The 18,754-nt window shown below is 37.2% G+C and overlaps 1 protein-coding gene across 2 annotated transcripts in view; it reads left to right on the forward strand.

Moving 5' to 3' along the window:
• Positions 1–5,711: 5,711 nt before the first annotated feature.
• Positions 5,712–18,754, forward strand: part of LOC130204236 (runt-related transcription factor 1-like) — an 18,137-nt gene continuing 5,094 nt past the window's right edge. For both annotated transcript variants that reach the window (XR_008833595.1, XM_056430795.1), the window contains exons 1-5: positions 5,712–6,263; positions 8,066–8,202; positions 8,351–8,461; positions 16,113–16,269; positions 18,396–18,500. Coding sequence is in view for 1 of the 2 variants with exons in the window: in XM_056430795.1 (XP_056286770.1) it covers positions 6,236–6,263; positions 8,066–8,202; positions 8,351–8,461; positions 16,113–16,269; positions 18,396–18,500 (538 nt within the window). In the remaining variant the exon portion in view is untranslated. The remainder of the gene's footprint in view (positions 6,264–8,065; positions 8,203–8,350; positions 8,462–16,112; positions 16,270–18,395; positions 18,501–18,754) is intronic.

Consider the following 18,754-nt stretch of genomic DNA (forward strand, 5'->3'; position numbering starts at 1 on the left):
AACAGGAAGGAGTCTGAGTCCTTCTCTCTGAACAGGAAGGAGTCTTAGTCCTTCTCTCTGAACAGGAAGGAGTCTTGTCCTTCTCTCTGAACAGGAAGGATGAACTTGGTCTGGTCCATTGCACACAGTCCCAGCACCTCTGGAGTCACAGACTGAGACCGGTAATGGGTATTGACGTAATGGTATTGACCGCGGAGGAGCTTCCAGGAGTTTCTTTGGGACTTACACTGTACCTCTGGACCTGGTCCTAGTCCTAGTTCTGGTCCTTTTCCTGGTCCTGGTTCTGGTCCTAGACCTGGTCCTTGTCCTGCTCCTGGATGGACCCTGCCTCTGAAAGACAGTAGGGTGATCTGTAATTTTCATAGTCCTATTCCTGGTCCTAGTCCTAGTCCTGGTCCTGGTCCTAGTCCTGGTCCTACTCCACAGAGGTCCTGGTCCTGGTCCTAGTCCTGGTCCTACACCTGGTCCTGGTCCTAGTCCTGGTCATAGTCCTGGTCCTGGTCCTATACCTGGTCCTACACCTGGTCCTGGTCCTGCTACTGGTCCTGATCCTAGTCCTGGTCCTGGAGGGACCCTGCCTCTGAAGGACAGTAGGGTGATCTGTAATTTCACAGTCCCTATGATCCCTGGTCCCAGAGCAGCAAACCATGGTGGGATCCATAACTGGGTCCTGATTCCTGGATCCTAGGATGACCTGTCCTGGTCATTGTCCTAGTCCGTCAGTGGTATCCACAATGGTCCTGGTCCTCCTCCCTGGTCCTAGTCCTGTCCTGCAGTCCTACTCTGTGTCCTACACCTGGATCACTGGTCCTGCTATTAGTCCTTTGATCCTAGTCCTGGTCAATAATAATAATAATAATATCCTTGCCTCAAGGACAGGGATTTATATAGTCTTTGAGGAGCCAGATCAATACTGGAAACGTGTTCCACCATAGATGTATAGTGAAGCTGTGTATTACCATGGTGATATAGATATGGGTCCTGATTATGGATCAGAGGACCGTGGTCACATGTGGATATGTTACCATGGCCAGATGTAGATGCATATTCCTCCTCCCCCTCCTCCCTAGATGTCCTCCTCCCTCTTGTATATGTAGATGTGTTCCACGTGGCGACGTATTCACCGCTCTATGATTTGGTTATTTTACAAATGGCTTTTATTCTAAACTGTGTTACAGTAGTAATAATAGATATGTAATATCCAATTGATGTAGATAAGGAGAAGTAAGCGTTATGAATGCATTACCGTGGCGATGTAGAAGACCCTGTTCCAACTGTGTTGATGACATGTGTTACCGTGGTGATGTAAATGTGACCATGGTGACATGAATGTGTTACCATGGTGATGTGAATGTGTTACCGTGGTGATGTGAATGTGTTACCGTGGTGATGTGAATGTGTTACCGTGGTGATGTGAATGTGTTACTTTGGTGATGTGAATGTGTTACCGCGGTGATGTGAATGTGTTAATGCGGGCGATGTGAATGTGTTACCGCAGAGGGAATGTGTTAACGGCTTATGTGAATGTGTTACCGTGGTGATGTGAATGTGTTACCGTGGCGATGTGAATGTGTTACCGTGGTGATGTGAATGTGTTACCGTGGTGATGTGAATGTGTTACTGCAGGATGTAAATGTTACCGTGCAGTGATGTGAATGTGTTATGAGATGTGGATGATGTTATTGATGTAGATGTGTTACATGTAGATGTGGAATGTGTTACCGTGGAGATGTGGGAATGTGTTATCCCAGAATGTAGATATATTACCGTGGTGATGTGAATGTGTTACCTTGGAGATGTGAATGTGTTACCGTGGTGATGTGAATGTGTTACCGTGGTGATGTGAATGTGTTACCGTGGTGATGTGAATGTGTTACCTTGGAGATGGAATGTCGTGGTGATGTGAATGTGTTACCGTGGTGATGTGAATGTGTTACCGCGGTGATGTGAATGTGTTACCGTGGTGATGTGAATGTGTTACCTTGGAGATGTGAATGTGTTACCGTGGTGATGTGAATGTGTTACCGTGTTGATGTGGAACAGCACGTAGATGAATGTAAGCATCGCAGGATGTGAATATTTTATCGTAGGATGTGAATGTGTTACCGTGGCGATGTGAATGTTTTACCGTGGTGATGTGAATATTTTACCGTGGTGATGTGAATGTGTTACCGTGGCGATGTGAATGTTTTACCGTGGTGATGTGAATGTTTTACCGTGGTGATGTGAATGTGTTACCGTGGTGATGTGAATATTTTACCGTGGTGATGTGAATGTGTTACCGTGGCGATGTGAATGTTTTACCGTGGTGATGTGAATGTGTTACCGTGGTGATGTGAATGTGTTACCGTGGCGATGTGAATGTGTTTCCGTGGTGATATGAATGTGTTACCGTGGTGATGTAAATGTGTTATCATGGTGATATGAATGTGTTACCGTGGTGATGTGAATGTGTTACCTTGGAGATGTGAATGTGTTACTGTGGCGATGTGAATGTGTTTCCGTGGTGATATGAATGTGTTACCGTGGTGATGTGAATGTGTTACCTTGGAGATGTGAATGTGTTACCGTGGCGATGTGAATGTGTTATCATGGTGATGTGAATGTGTTACCGTGGTGATGTGAATGTGTTACCTTGGAGATGTGAATGTGTTACCGTGGCGATGTGAATGTGTTATCATGGTGATGTAGATATGTTAATACACGTATGGCGATGAATGTGTTATCATGGTGATGTGAATGTGTTACCGTGGTGATGTGAATGTGTTACCGAGGCAATGTGAATGTTACCGTGGCGATGTGAATGTGTTACCTTGGTGATGTGAATGTGTTACCGTGGTGATGTGAATGTGTTACCGTGGTGATGTGAATGTGTTACCGCGGCGAAAGTAGATGTGTTACCTGCAGTGATGTGAATGTTGTGGTGATGTGAATGTGTTACCGTGGTGATGTGAATGTGTTACCGTGGTGATGTGAATGTGTTACCGTGGTGATGTGAATGTGTTACCGTGGTGATGTGAATGTGTTACCGCGGGTGATGTGAATGTGTTACCGTAGTGATGTGAATGTGCCAATACATGGTGATGTGAATGTGTTACCGTGGCGATGTGAATGTGTTTCCGTGGTGATGTAAATGTGTTATCATGGTGATATGAATGTGTTACCGTGGTGATGTGAATATATTACAGGATGTGAATGTTTACCCCGGGGTTTGAAGTTTACCTTGGGGGTAATTTTACAGGGGTGTAAAGTGTTCGGGTGTGGAAGGTTCCGGGTGTAATGTTACCGTGGGATGGAAGTTTACCTTTGATTGAAAAATTTTACCGGGTGAGGAAGTGTTCCGTGGGAGGAAGGAGGGTTTAATATTTTACCGGGGATTGGGAAGGACCGGGCGTGGAAGACCGGGTGATGTGAAGTTTTTCCTGGTTGTGAAGTGACCGTGGGATGTGAAATTTTTCCTGGGATGTAAAGGTTTTCATGGTGATAGAATGGACCGTTAGTAATTTTACCTTGGGGTGTGAATGGTTTGTGGGATTGAAGTTTTTTTTGTAGAAATTGTTTCCTTATTAATTTTATTAGATTAATTGTTTGTATTAATTTTTCTGGGGATAGAATTTTAGTTGATGTGAATTGTTTTTAGATGTGAAATTTTTTTGGGATGTGAAATTGTTATATGGGGATTGAATTTTATGGGGATTGAATTTTAAGATGTGAATTTAGTTTAAATTAAATTGTTTTTGGTATTGAAAGTGTTACCTTTATTGAATTTTATTTTGATTGAATGTGTTAGTTTATTAAATTTTATGTATTTGATTTGTTTTTGGTATGTGAATGTTTATGGGGATTGAAAGTGTTAGGGAAAATTAATTTAGTGGGATTGAATTTTAGTATTGAATGTTTTATTTTATGTAAATTGTTTCCCTTTTTGGGGGATGGTTTTAGTCATTAATTTTTTAGTGGGATGTAATAAGGGGATTTATTAAAAGTTTGATTCCCATTTATTTTAAAATTTTTTTATAAATATTTTATTTTTTTTTGGTTAAGAAATTGAAAAATTTTTTTTTATTTAGATTTTTAAAAATTTAGGATTTAACAAAATTTAAATTTAAATTAAATAAAAAGAAAATCAAAATAAAGGACATTTTTTAAAAAGAAATTTAATTTTTTTAAAAAAAAAGAAAAAGGGGGTTAAAGGGAAAAAACCCCAAACACCCAAAGGGAAAAATTTAAAAACCTTTTTAAAAATTTTTTTAAAAAAAAGATTTAAATTTTTATTTTTTTAAAAATTTTTATTCAAAAAATTTTTTTTTTAAAAAAAAATCATGTGAAATTTGGGGGGAAAAACTTTAACCCCTTTTCAGAATTAAGTTTTAAATTGGGGACGAAAAAGATTTAGACTTTAAAATTTTATTTGTATATAGGGGCTAATTTAAAAAAATTTTGGAAGGGTTTTTAAAAGGAGAAATTTTATAATTATTTAGTACCTATTATTTAGTATTTAGAACTTATTATTTAGTATTTAGTACTTATTATTTAGTATGTAGTATTTAGTACTTATTATTTAGTATTTGGTATTTAGTATGTAGTATTTAGTACTTATTATTTAGTATTTAGTATTTTTAGTATTTAGTATTTAGAATGTAGTATTTAGTACTTATTATTTAGTATTTTGTATTTAGTATTTAGTATTTAGTATGTAGTATTTAGTACTTATTATTTCGTATTTAGTATGTAGTATTTAGTACTTATTATTTAGTATGTAGTATTTAGTACTTATTATTTAGTATTTTGTATTTAGTATTTAGTATTTATAGTATTTAGTACTTATTATTTAGTATGTAGTATTTAGTACATATTATTTATATTATTTGTCGGTTTTCAAATGTCAAGCTGAAAATGTGGATTTTTTATTAATTAGTTTAGAATACTCAAAAATCATAAATAATATAATTATTATATCTATAAATATGTGCTATTGAATTTCTTCCGGATTCAAGCATAATACTGTAAATATTATTGTTATTCACAAATAAGAAGTATACATTAAAAATCAATTATGAGATCAATGACTGAACATATTGAATCATAAAACTAAATATATTCACAATATATTCACAATGTGTACAAGTAATACACATTAAAATAATGCGGGAACAGTTAAAAACAATTATTAAGATCAAGAGAAAACTTTAAATGTTCTTTAACTCTAATGTCATGTTAACGGCTCAGGACCAGATCACCGACTGCCCCCTAGCGGCCGGGCCCGGTACTACCGGCAGCCGGGTTAAACAAACCGGCACGAAAGAGTTCAGACCGGCAGGCAAGCGGAGATGTATATATATACATATATAATATATATATATAATATATATTATATGTATTTATATATATTTATTTATATATGTATTTATATATTTATATTTATTCATTTATATATATATATATTTATATCTCAGACCCCTCGGAGGTCTCAGGTGAAGTCCGTGGAACAGGAAGTGCCGCTCCGCCGCTCCCCCTAGAGCCCGCCTCTTCTCGGACGGACATAACGCTGATTGGTCAATCCCCTCACAGGACAGCCAGCGGCCAGCCTCCCCATTGGTCGAGAGCTGAGACGCTCACGTGGAGCTCTGCCGGTAAAAAAAAAACTCACGGTCAGCGGGACCTGCATTCACTGAGCGGGAGAGAGAGAGAGAGAGAGAGCGCGCGCCGCTTGTACCGGAGTCACATCAGAAGCGGACTGAGGAGGAACACGGTAGAAAGTTGGAACCCGGTGCCACGCAGGATCCCGTGGAACCTTCTGGTGTTTTGAGGACTTGATCCATCACGAGTCCGAGAGACTTCTTCTGGTCCCGGATTGTTCGGGCTCTTCTGGTCCAGGGTGTTCCGGGCTCTTCTGGTCCCGGATTGTTCGGGCTCTTCTGGTCCAGGGTGTTCCGGGCTCTTCTGGTCCCGGATTGTTCGGGCTCTTCTGGTCCAGGGTGTTCCGGGCTCTTCTGGTCCCGGATTGTTCGGGCTCTTCTGGTCCAGGGTGTTCCGGGCTCTTCTGGTCCCGGATTGTTCGGGCTCTTCTGGTCCAGGGTGTTCCGGGCTCTTCTTAACGGAATAACGCGCCGTGACCCACCGTGGACCCGGACCCGGACTCTGAGAACCAGTCCTCTGCGGCCAGCCAGAGGCACCGCAGGGTCGCGGGGGAGGTCGGGACCGTCGGGGTCCGCGGACGCACTGCGGCGCACAAATGGTGTTTCTGTGGGACGCCAAATACGGTACGAGCCACTGGCACGCGCACCGTGCCGTGCCTTTACTATTATTATTATTATTATTATTATTATTATTCTTATTATTATTATTATGATTATCGCTCGTTGTCTGAGGGTCGACATAAAGACTTAAAGTATTACTCCTTAAATATACTTTGAAGTACTTGAAGTGTTCTTCACTCTGTAGTTAAATGTTCACTTAAAGTTCTCATGCAGTGTGTATATATATATATATATATATACATATATATATATACATATATATATAAATATATATGTATACATAAGTATATATATGTATGTATACAAACTTATATCTAATATATATTTATAAATATACATATATATACAGGACTGTCTCAGAAAATTAGAATATTGTGATAAAGTTCTTTATTTTCTGTAATGCAATTAAAAAAACAAAAATGTCATGCATTCTGGATTCATTACAAATCAACTGAAATATTGCAAGCCTTTTATTCTTTTAATATTTAATAATTTTTTTATTGCATTACAGAAAATAAAGAACTTTATCACAATATTCTAATTTTCTGAGACAGTCCTGTATACATATATGTATATATACTTATATGTATATACTTATGTACATATATATATACATATATATACATACATATATGTATATATATACATATATATATGTATATATAAGTATATATACATGCATGTATATATACTTATATCTAATATTTATTCATAAAAATACATATATATATATACATATATGTATATATACTTATATATATGTATATACTTATGTACATATATACATACATATATACATATATATACATATATATACTTATATAAATACATATATGTATATATACATATATTTATAGACTTATATACATATATGTATATATACTTATATAAATACATATATGTATATATAATAATAATAATAATAATAATCATTTATTTTATATAGCGCTATATACATATATTTATATACTTATATACATACCACCCATATTCATCTGGTAGGATTATGGTTTATTGCATATCGGTGCTTTGATCTCTTTGAACGGGAGATTTTCATCTGAGGGGCAAAACATTTATAAATATATCATATTTCTATATTTTAAATAATCCACTGAAGCAGGTTTTTTTATCCCTTTTATTTTTTTTGATAATTACATCGACGCTTTGAGATAGAAGCAGACTTTATTAAAAGAGCTCTATGTATAGAAAAGAGTGAAAGACAAATAGTGAACGTGAGGAATATGTATTTAATGTAAGTATATATATTTAATATGAGGAATATTTATATAATGTTAAGAATATGTATTTAATGTGAGGAATATGTATTTAATGTTCGTATATTTATTTAATGTGAGGAATATGTATTTAATATACGTATATTTAATGAATATTAAGAATATTTATTTTATGTGAGGAATATTTATTTAATATCAGGAATATTTATTTAATGTTATGAATATTTATTTTATATGAGGAATATTTATTTTATATTAGTAATATTTATTTTATATTAGTAATATGTATTTTATGTTAAGAATATGTATTTAATGTTAAGAATATTTATTTAATATAAGGAATATTTATTTAATGTTAAGAATATTTATTTAAAATTAAGAATATGTATTTAATGTTATGAATATTTATTTAATATGAGGAATATATATTTAATATTAGTAATAAGTATTTTATGTTAAGAATATTTATTTAATGTAAGTATATTTATTTATTTGAGGAATTTTTATTTAATTTGAGGAATATTTATTTAGACACACAGACAGACTCTGATGACCTGTCTCCCCTCTCAGACCCGGCCCCCGGTCGGCGCTACAGCCCCCCCTCCACCACGCTGGCCTCGGGGGGGAAGATGTCCGAGGCCCTGGGCACGCAGGAGGGCGCCGCCCTGGTGGGCAAGCTGCGCATGGCGGAGCGCGGCGTGGTGGAGGTAGGTGACCTCCTCAAGGTGTTCATGGAGACTTTATCAAGGTGTCCAAGGTGACCTCCTCAAGGTGTTCATGGTGACCTCCTCAAGGTGTCCAAGGTGACCTCCTCAAGGTGACCTCCAGCAGTGCAGTAACGTGGTCTCTCCACAGGGGGTCTCTGACCATCCGGGTGAGCTGGTGAAGACCGACAGTCCTAACTTCCTGGTCTCCGTGCTGCCGTCCCACTGGAGGTGCAACAAGACGCTCCCGCTCGCCTTCAAGGTGAGCTCCTTATGAAGCTTCATAGACTTCATTCAGATACACTATAACCACATTGTGATGCATTATAACCACATTGTAAACACATTATAATGCACTATAACCACATTATAACCATATTATAACCACATTACAACCACATTGTATTGCATTATAAGATAGATAGATAGATAGATAGATATATACTTTATTAATCCCCAAGGGGAAATTTGTCGAGTCAGTAGCAGCAACACCACAGAAAAAAACCCGAAGGGTTAGGGTGATCTGGCGAGAGGTAGACATTGTAGAGCCTCACCAGCGTCGGGAATATTCTCCTGTTATCTCCTTGTGGCGTGAGGTAATCTGGAAGGACGTACTCCTCTGTCCCTGGGAGGTGTGTGGTGGAGGTGGGGTGGAGTTGTCAATGGACACCCAGTTTCTTCAACATGCTCCTCCTCCACCACCCTGTTCAGGTGCTCCAGCCTGGCAGCGATGGGTTTGTTAGGCAGGTGGGTGTACCGGCTCGATCTGCTCGCTTTCTACTCAGGAAAAGACTCATCCCCTTCTTCTTCTTGTGCAGCGATGTTGGGCCTTCCAGTTCAATCGGCTGCAGCCGATGGGCAGCCTCACCATCCCACGTCCTCCACCATATCTCGTCCACTCCCAGGACACTCAGTGTGGGAAGTCGCTTCCTCTGAAGTCCCACCACCTTCTCTCTGGTGTGGCCACGTTCAACAGGTGGTTCCTCAAAGTCCACCACTCCTCCGTGTCCCTAATACACCGACCACTGCAGATCATCATTGTCCTCTGCAGATGGCACTTCGTCCGTGTTGTGCTGGAGTCACTGGTGTGCAGTGAGGAAGAAGGAGAACAAACAGAAACAAAGTTATAACCACATTATAATGCATTATAACTACATTATAGTGTATTATAACTACATAACCATATTATAATCCCGTTATAACCACATTTTATTGCATTATAACCACGTTATAATGCATTATAACCACATTATAATGCATTATAACCATATTATAACCACCTTATAACCACATTTTATTGCATTATAACCACATTATAATGCATTATAACCACATTATAACCATATTATAACATCATTATAACCACATTATAACCACATTGTAATGCATTATATCCACATTACAACCATATTATAACCACACTATAACCACCTTATAACCACATTGTAATGCATTATAACCACCTTGTAACCACATTATAATGCATTATAACCATATTATAACCACATTATCATGCATTATAATGCATTATAACCATATTATAACCACATTGTAACCACATTATCATGCATTATAATGCATTATAACCACATTATAATGCATTATAACCATATTATAACCACATTGTAACCACATTATCATGCATTATAATTAGGGCTGTGAAACGATTAAAATTTGTAATCAGGTTAATCACAGGTTTCTGTGGATTAATCATGATTAATCACATATATACATTTATACACAGGGGTGCACATAACTTGCTCACCAGTGCGCGCGCCAGCATCGGAGCTCTGCCGCGTGCCGAGAAGAGTTGTTGATGGGGGGGGGGGGGTGCAAGTGACTTTTAGATGTTGATCGGCACACTGAGATGCGTGTTAACGTGACACAGACAGAATGACATGCTGCTGAGAGGCGACCAACAACAGGCGGATTGGAAGCTCATTCTGCGCATGCGTTAAAAAAATTAACTAATTAATCCTGTAATTTAATCATAACGCGTTATTTTTCACAGCACTAATTATAATGCATTATAACCACATTATAACCACATTATAACCACATTATAATGCATTATAACCATATTATAACCACATTATAACCACATTGTAATGCATTATAACCACATTATAATGCTTTATAACCATATTATAACATCATTATAACCACATTATAACCACATTGTAATGCATTATATCCACATTACAACCATATTATAACCACACTAAAACCACCTTATAACCACATTGTAATGCATTATAACCACATTATAATGCATTATAACCACATTATAATGCATTATAACCATATTATAACCACATTATAACCATATTATAACCACATTGTAATGCATTATAACCACATTGTAATGCATTATAACCACATTATAATGCATTATATCCACATTACAACCATATTATAACCACACTAAAATCACCTTATAACCACATTGTAATGCATTATAACCACATTATAATGCATTATAACCATATTATAACCACATTATAACCACATTGTAACCACATTATCATGCATTATAACCACATTCTAACCACATTATAATGCATTATAACCATATTATAACCACATTATAACCATATTATAACCACATTGTAATGCATTATAACCATTATAATGCATTATAACCACATTATAACCATATTATAACATCATTATAACCACATTATAACCACATTGTAATGCATTATAACCACATTATAATGCATTATAACCACATTAAAACCATATTATAACCACATTATAACCACATTGTAATGCATTATATCCACATTACAACCATATTATAACCACACTAAAACCACCTTATAACCACATTGTAATGCATTATAACCACATTGTAACCACATTGTAATGCATTATAACCACATTATAACCATATTATAACATCATTATAACCACATTATAACCACATTGTAATGCATTATAACCACATTACAACCATATTATAACCACACTATAACCACCTTATAACCACATTGTAATGCATTATAACCACATTATAACCATATTATAACATCATTATAACCACATTGTAATGCATTATAACCACATTACAACATATTATAACCAGACTATAACCACCTTATAACCACATTGTAATTCATTATAACCACATTATAATGCATTATAACCACATTATAACCACATTGTAATGCATTATAACCACAATACAACATATTATAACCACACTATAACCACCTTATAACCACATTGTAATTCATTATAACCACATTATAACCACACTATAACCACATTGTAATGCATTATAACCACATTATAACCACATTGTAATGCATTATAACTACATTATAACCACATTATAACCACATTATATTGCATTATAACCACATTGTAACCACATTATAATGCATTATAACCATATTATAACATCATTATAACCACATTATAACCACATTGTAATGCATTATATCCACATTACAACCATATTATAACCACACTAAAACCACCTTATAACCACATTATAATGCATTATAACCACATTATAACCACATTATAATGCATTATAACCATATTATAACCACATTATAACCATATTATAACCACATTGTAATGCATTATAACCACATTATAATGCATTATAACCACATTATAATGCATTATATCCACATTACAACCATATTATAACCACACTAAAATCACCTTATAACCACATTGTAATGCATTATAACCACATTATAATGCATTATAACCATATTATAACCACATTGTAACCACATTATCATGCATTATAACCACATTATAACCACATTATAATGCATTATAACCATATTATAACCACATTATAACCATATTATAATGCATTATAACCACATTATAACCACATTATAATGCATTATAACCACATTATAACCATATTATAACATCATTATAACCACATTATAACCACATTGTAATGCATTATATCCACATTACAACCATATTATAACCACACTAAAACCACCTTATAACCACATTGTAATGCATTATAACCACATTATAACCACATTATAATGCATTATAACCACATTATAACCATATTATAACATCATTATAACCACATTATAACCACATTGTAATGCATTATAACCACATTATAACCATATTATAACATCATTATAACCACATTATAACCACATTGTAATGCATTATAACCACATTACAACCATATTATAACCACACTATAACCACCTTATAACCACATTGTAATGCATTATAACCATATTATAACATCATTATAACCACATTATAACCACATTGTAATGCATTATAACCACATTGCAACATATTATAACCACCTTATAACCACATTGTAATTCATTATAACCACATTATAACCACATTATAATGCATTATAACCACATTATAACCACATTGTAATGCATTATAACCACATTACAACATATTATAACCACACTATAACCACCTTATAACCACATTGTAATTCATTATAACCACATTATAACCACACTATAACCACATTGTAATGCATTATAACCACATTATAATGCATTATAACTACATTATAACCACATTATATTGCATTATAACCACATTATAACCAAATTATAATGCATTATAGCCACATTTTATTGCATTAGTTCCGCATTATAACCACATTATAATGCATTACTACATTCTAACCACATTCTAACCACATTGTAATGCATTATAATCACATTATAACCAAATTATAATGCGTTATAATGCATTATAACCACATTGTATTCCATTAGTACCACATTATAACTACATTATAAGCACATTATAATGCATTATAACCACATTATAACCACATTGTAATGCATTATAACCACAATACAACATATTATAACCACACTATAACCACCTTATAACCACATTGTAATTCATTATAACCACATTATAACCACATTGTAATGCATTATAACCACATTATAACCACATTGTAATGCATTATAACTACATTATAACCACATTATATTGCATTATAACCACATTGTAACCACATTATAATGCATTATAACCATATTATAACATCATTATAACCACATTATAACCACATTGTAATGCATTATATCCACATTACAACCATATTATAACCACACTAAAACCACCTTATAACCACATTATAATGCATTATAACCACATTATAACCACATTATAATGCATTATAACCACATTATAACCATATTATAACCACATTGTAATGCATTATAACCACATTATAATGCATTATAACCACATTATAATGCATTATATCCACATTACAACCATATTATAACCACACTAAAATCACCTTATAACCACATTGTAATGCATTATAACCACATTATAATGCATTATAACCATATTATAACCACATTGTAACCACATTATCATGCATTATAACCACATTATAATGCATTATAACCATATTATAACCACATTATAATGCATTATAACCACACTATAACCACATTATAATGCATTATAACCACATTATAACCATATTATAACATCATTATAACCACATTATAACCACATTGTAATGCATTATAACCACATTATAATGCATTATAACCACATTAAAACCATATTATAACATCATTATAACCACATTATAACCACATTGTAATGCATTATATCCACATTACAACCATATTATAACCACACTAAAACCACCTTATAACCACATTGTAATGCATTATAACCACATTATAACCACATTATAATGCATTATAACCACATTATAACCATATTATAACATCATTATAACCACATTATAACCACATTGTAATGCATTATAACCACATTATAACCATATTATAACATCATTATAACCACATTATAACCACATTGTAATGCATTATAACCACATTACAACCATATTATAACCACACTATAACCACCTTATAACCACATTGTAATGCATTATAACCATATTATAACATCATTATAACCACATTATAACCACATTGTAATGCATTATAACCACATTGCAACATATTATAACCACACTATAACCACCTTATAACCACATTGTAATTCATTATAACCACATTATAACCACATTATAATGCATTATAACCACATTATAACCACATTGTAATGCATTATAACCACATTACAACATATTATAACCACACTATAACCACCTTATAACCACATTGTAATTCATTATAACCACATTATAACCACACTATAACCACATTGTAATGCATTATAACCACATTGTAATGCATTATAACTACATTATAACCACATTATATTGCATTATAACCACATTATAACCAAATTATAATGCATTATAGCCACATTTTATTGCATTAGTTCCGCATTATAACCACATTATAATGCATTACTACATTCTAACCACATTCTAACCACATTGTAATGCATTATAATCACGTTATAACCAAATTATAATGCGTTATAATGCATTATAACCACATTGTATTCCATTAGTACCACATTATAACTACATTATAAGCACATTATAATGCATTACCACATAACCTAATAATAACCACATTATAACCACATTGTAATGCATTATAACCACATTATAACCAAATTATAATGCGTTATAACAGTCATAATAATAGTGATTATAAGGCCTTATACATAATTTTGCTTTATAACCTGTGGAGATTATTGTCATAAAGCTAAATGAATAAAATAAAATACATTACATACGTATAGTACTCTATAAATGTTTTTTGTTTTGCAAAATAAAATCTGTTAACATCTAATGAGTTAAAGTTTTCAATTAAATAATATTGTTTTATCGTCATGAGCAACAAGGACTAACATCTTGTTAATTAATGTAACATCACCGAGTGAGGGTTATGAACGTGTGTAATGCGATGTGTGTGCACGTGCAGCGATGTGTCTGCACGCGCACGTCTTTCTTCCAGTGATGTGTGTGCACATCTTTCCTCCAGTGATGTGTGTGCACGTGCACGTCTTTCCTCCAGTGATGTGTGTGCACGTGCACGTCTTTCTTCCAGCGATGTGTCTGCACGCGCACGTCTTTCCTCCAGTGATGTGTGTGCACGTGCACGTCTTTCCTCCAGTGATGTGTGTGCACGTGCACATCTTTCCTCCAGTGATGTGTGTGCACGTGCACGTCTGGATGTTCTTCATGTTCTTTCCTGCACTTTAAGGCAAAATGCATTTGTGGGGGAAAAAACAGCTTTTAGCCTCAGAAATGATTGATTTATTGAGCTCTATGCATTAGTTTGTGTGTGTGTGTGTGTGTGTGTGTGTGTGTGTGTGAGAGTATGTGTGTGTGCGTGTGAGTATGTGTGTGTGCGTGTGAGTATGTGTGTGTGTTTGTGTGTGTGTCGTGCATTATGCATCATTATGAGTGTCATGAGCGGATGTCACTGCCTTTTACTGATAATGGATGACTGTTATATTGCACACACACACACACACAGTGACACACACATGTGTCTATGTGTGTGTCACTGTGTGTATGTGTCTCTGTGTGTGTGTGTGTGTGTGTGTGTGTGTGTGTGTGTGTGTGTGTGTGTGTGTGTGTGTGGGTGTGTATGTGTGTGTGTATGGGTGTGTGTGTGTGTGTGTGTGTGTGTCCTAAAGCATGATGGGAACTAAACCCTGAACAGTGAATATTTCCTCTCCAACTGTTCATGGACAGTCATTTAAATAAAGTTATTACTATTATTTGAATAAAGTTATTTTTATTGTTTAAATAAAGTTATTATAATTGTTTTAATAAAGTTATTTGTATTGTTTAAATAAAGTTATTATTATTGTTTAAATAAAGTTAATATTGTTTAAATAAAGTTATTATTATTGTTTAAGTAACATTATTATCATTGTTTAAATAAAAATATTATCATTGTTTGTATGCATGGACCCACAGAACATCTCAGGTGAATCTCAGGCTGACTCCTCCCCCTTCTCCCCAGGTGGTTGCCCTGGGCGACACCCCCGACGGCTCCCTGGTGACGGTGATGGCGGGTAACGACGAGAACTTCTCGGCCGAGCTGCGGAACGCCACGGCGGCCGTCAAGAACCACGTGGCGCGCTTCAACGACCTGCGCTTCGTGGGCCGCAGCGGGCGAGGTGAGCAGACTTCTGATTGGAGGAGAGGGACGAGCCAATCACATCACACGTGTGTTTGGTGGAGGGGTCAGCGGAAGTGCTTATGAATAAAAACTGTATGAGAGTGTGTGTGTGAATGTGTGTTTATGTGTGTGTGTGTGTGTGAGTGTGTTTGTGTGTGAGTGTGTGTGTGTGTGTGTGTGTGTGTGTGTGTGTGTGTGTGTGTGTGTGTGTGTAACCAGGTTTCTGCCTCTCTCTTTGTTCCGCTTTGAAACAGGATCATCATTTTTCTCTTTCACAATATCACACACTCACACACACACTCTCACACACACACTCACACACACACTGAGCGTCCAGGTGAAAACACACCTGTCTGTCTGATGGAACCAACAGAGAACCCTAATCACAAGATAATAATAATAATAATTATTATTATTATTATTATTGTTATTGTTATTTTTATTTTTATTATTATTGTATTAATATTAATAACAAGACTAATCTCCAGGCTGAAACATAAAATGTATGAGTCACATCTGACTCATCATAACTCAGTCGACCAGTCGTCTTCATCTCTTCTGCGTTAGACCACACACCCTTCATGTTAGGCCACACCCCCCTTCCTGTTAGGCCACACCTCTTTCCTGTCTGTGATGCAACACACCAATGAAACGCCTCGTGGCCTTACGGCCGGTTATGAGGAAACAGTCCTTCATCTGCCTTTCATTTGACGTGTGTGTGTGTGTGTGTGTGTGAGTGTGTGTGTGAGTGTGTGTGTGAGTGTGTGTTTGTGTGTGTGTTTGTGTGTGTGTGTTTCTGTGAGTGGTTGTGTGTGTGTGTTTGTGTGTGTGTGTGTGTGTGTGAGTGTGTTTTTTCTTGAATAAAGACAAAAGAATGATTATAATAATGAGCATTGTTGTCCTCTCTCTCTCCCTCTCCCTCTCCCTCTTCCTCTCTCTCTCCCTCTCCCTCTCTCTTCCTCTCCCTCTCCCTCTTCCTCTCTCTCTCCCTCTTCCTCTCCCTCTCCCTCTTCCTCTCCCTTTCCCTCTTCCTCTCCCTCCCCCTTTCCCTCTCCCTCTTCCTCTCCCTCTCTCTCCCTCTCCCTCTTCCTCTCTCTCTCTCTCTCCTGCCTTCCTCTCCCTCTCTCTCCTCTTCCTCCTTCTCTCCTCTCCCCTCTCCCTTCTCTCCTCTCCTCTCCCTCTCTCTCTCTCTCTTCCTCTCCCTTCTCTCCTCTCCTCTTCCTCTCCCTCTCCCTCTTCCTCTCCCTCTCTCTCCCTCTCCCTCTTCCTCTCCCCTCCACTCCTCTCCTCTCCTCTCCCTCTCCTCTCTCCCTCTCCCTCTTCCTCTCCCTCTCTCTCTCCCTCTCCCTTTCCCTCTCCATCTCCCTCCCCCTCTCCTCCCTCTCCCTCTCTACTCTCCTCTCCCTCTTCCTCTCCCCTCCTCTCCTATTCCTCTCCTCTCTCTCTCTCTCTCTCCTCTCCTCTCCTCTCTCTCCTCTTCCTCTCCCTCTCCTCTTTCTCTCTCCTCTTCCTCTCCCTCTCCCTCTTCCCTCTCCTCTCCTCCTTCCTCTCCTCTTCCTCTCTCCTCTTCCTCTCCTCTCCTCTCTCCTCCTCTCCCTCTTCCTCTCTCCTCTCCCTCTCTCTCTCCTCTCTCTCCTCTCCTCTCCCTCCCTCTCCTCCCTCTCCTCTTCCTCTCTCTCTCTCTCCTCTTCCTCCTCCTCTCCTCTTCCTGTCCTCTCCCTCCTCCTCCCTCCTCCCTCTTCCTCTCCTCTCCTCCCTCTCCTCTCCCTCTCCCTCTCCTCTCCCTCTCCTCTCTCCTCTTCCTCTTCCTCTCTCCTCTCTCCTCTTCCTCTCCTCTCTCCTTTCCTCTCCCTCCCTCTCCTCTTTCTCTTCCTCTCCCTCTTCCTCTCCCTCTCCCTCTCCCTTTCCCTCTCCCTCTTCCTCTCCCTCTCCCTCTTCCTCTCCCTCTCCCTCTCCCTCTCCCTCTCCCTCTCCCTTTCCCTCTTCCTCTCCCTCTTCCTCTCCCTCTTCCTCTCCCTCTCCCTCTCCCTCTTCCTTTCCCTCTTCCTCTCCCTCTTCCTTTCCCTCTTCCTCTCCCTCTTCCTTCCCCTCTTCCTCTTCCTCTTCCTCTCCTTGTCTCTCCAGGGAAGAGCTTCACTCTCACCATCACCGTGTTCACCAACCCTCCTCAGGTGGCCACGTACCAGAGAGCCATAAAGATCACAGTGGACGGACCTCGAGAGCCACGACGTGAGTCAACTCAGGGTCACGACCTTCAGGGTCACGACATTCAGGGTCACAACCTCAGAGTCACGACCTTCAGGGTCACAACCTCAGATTCACGACCTTCAGGGTCACGACCTCAGAGTCACGACCTTCAGGGTCACAACCTCAGGGTCACGACCTTCAGGGTCACGACCTTCAGGGTCACAACCTCAGAGTCACGACCTTCAGGGTCACGATCTCAGAGTCACGACCTTCAGGGTCACAACCTTCAGGGTCAC

This window comes from Pseudoliparis swirei, chromosome 14 (assembly GCF_029220125.1).
Source record: "Pseudoliparis swirei isolate HS2019 ecotype Mariana Trench chromosome 14, NWPU_hadal_v1, whole genome shotgun sequence".
NCBI lineage: Eukaryota > Metazoa > Chordata > Actinopteri > Perciformes > Liparidae > Pseudoliparis > Pseudoliparis swirei.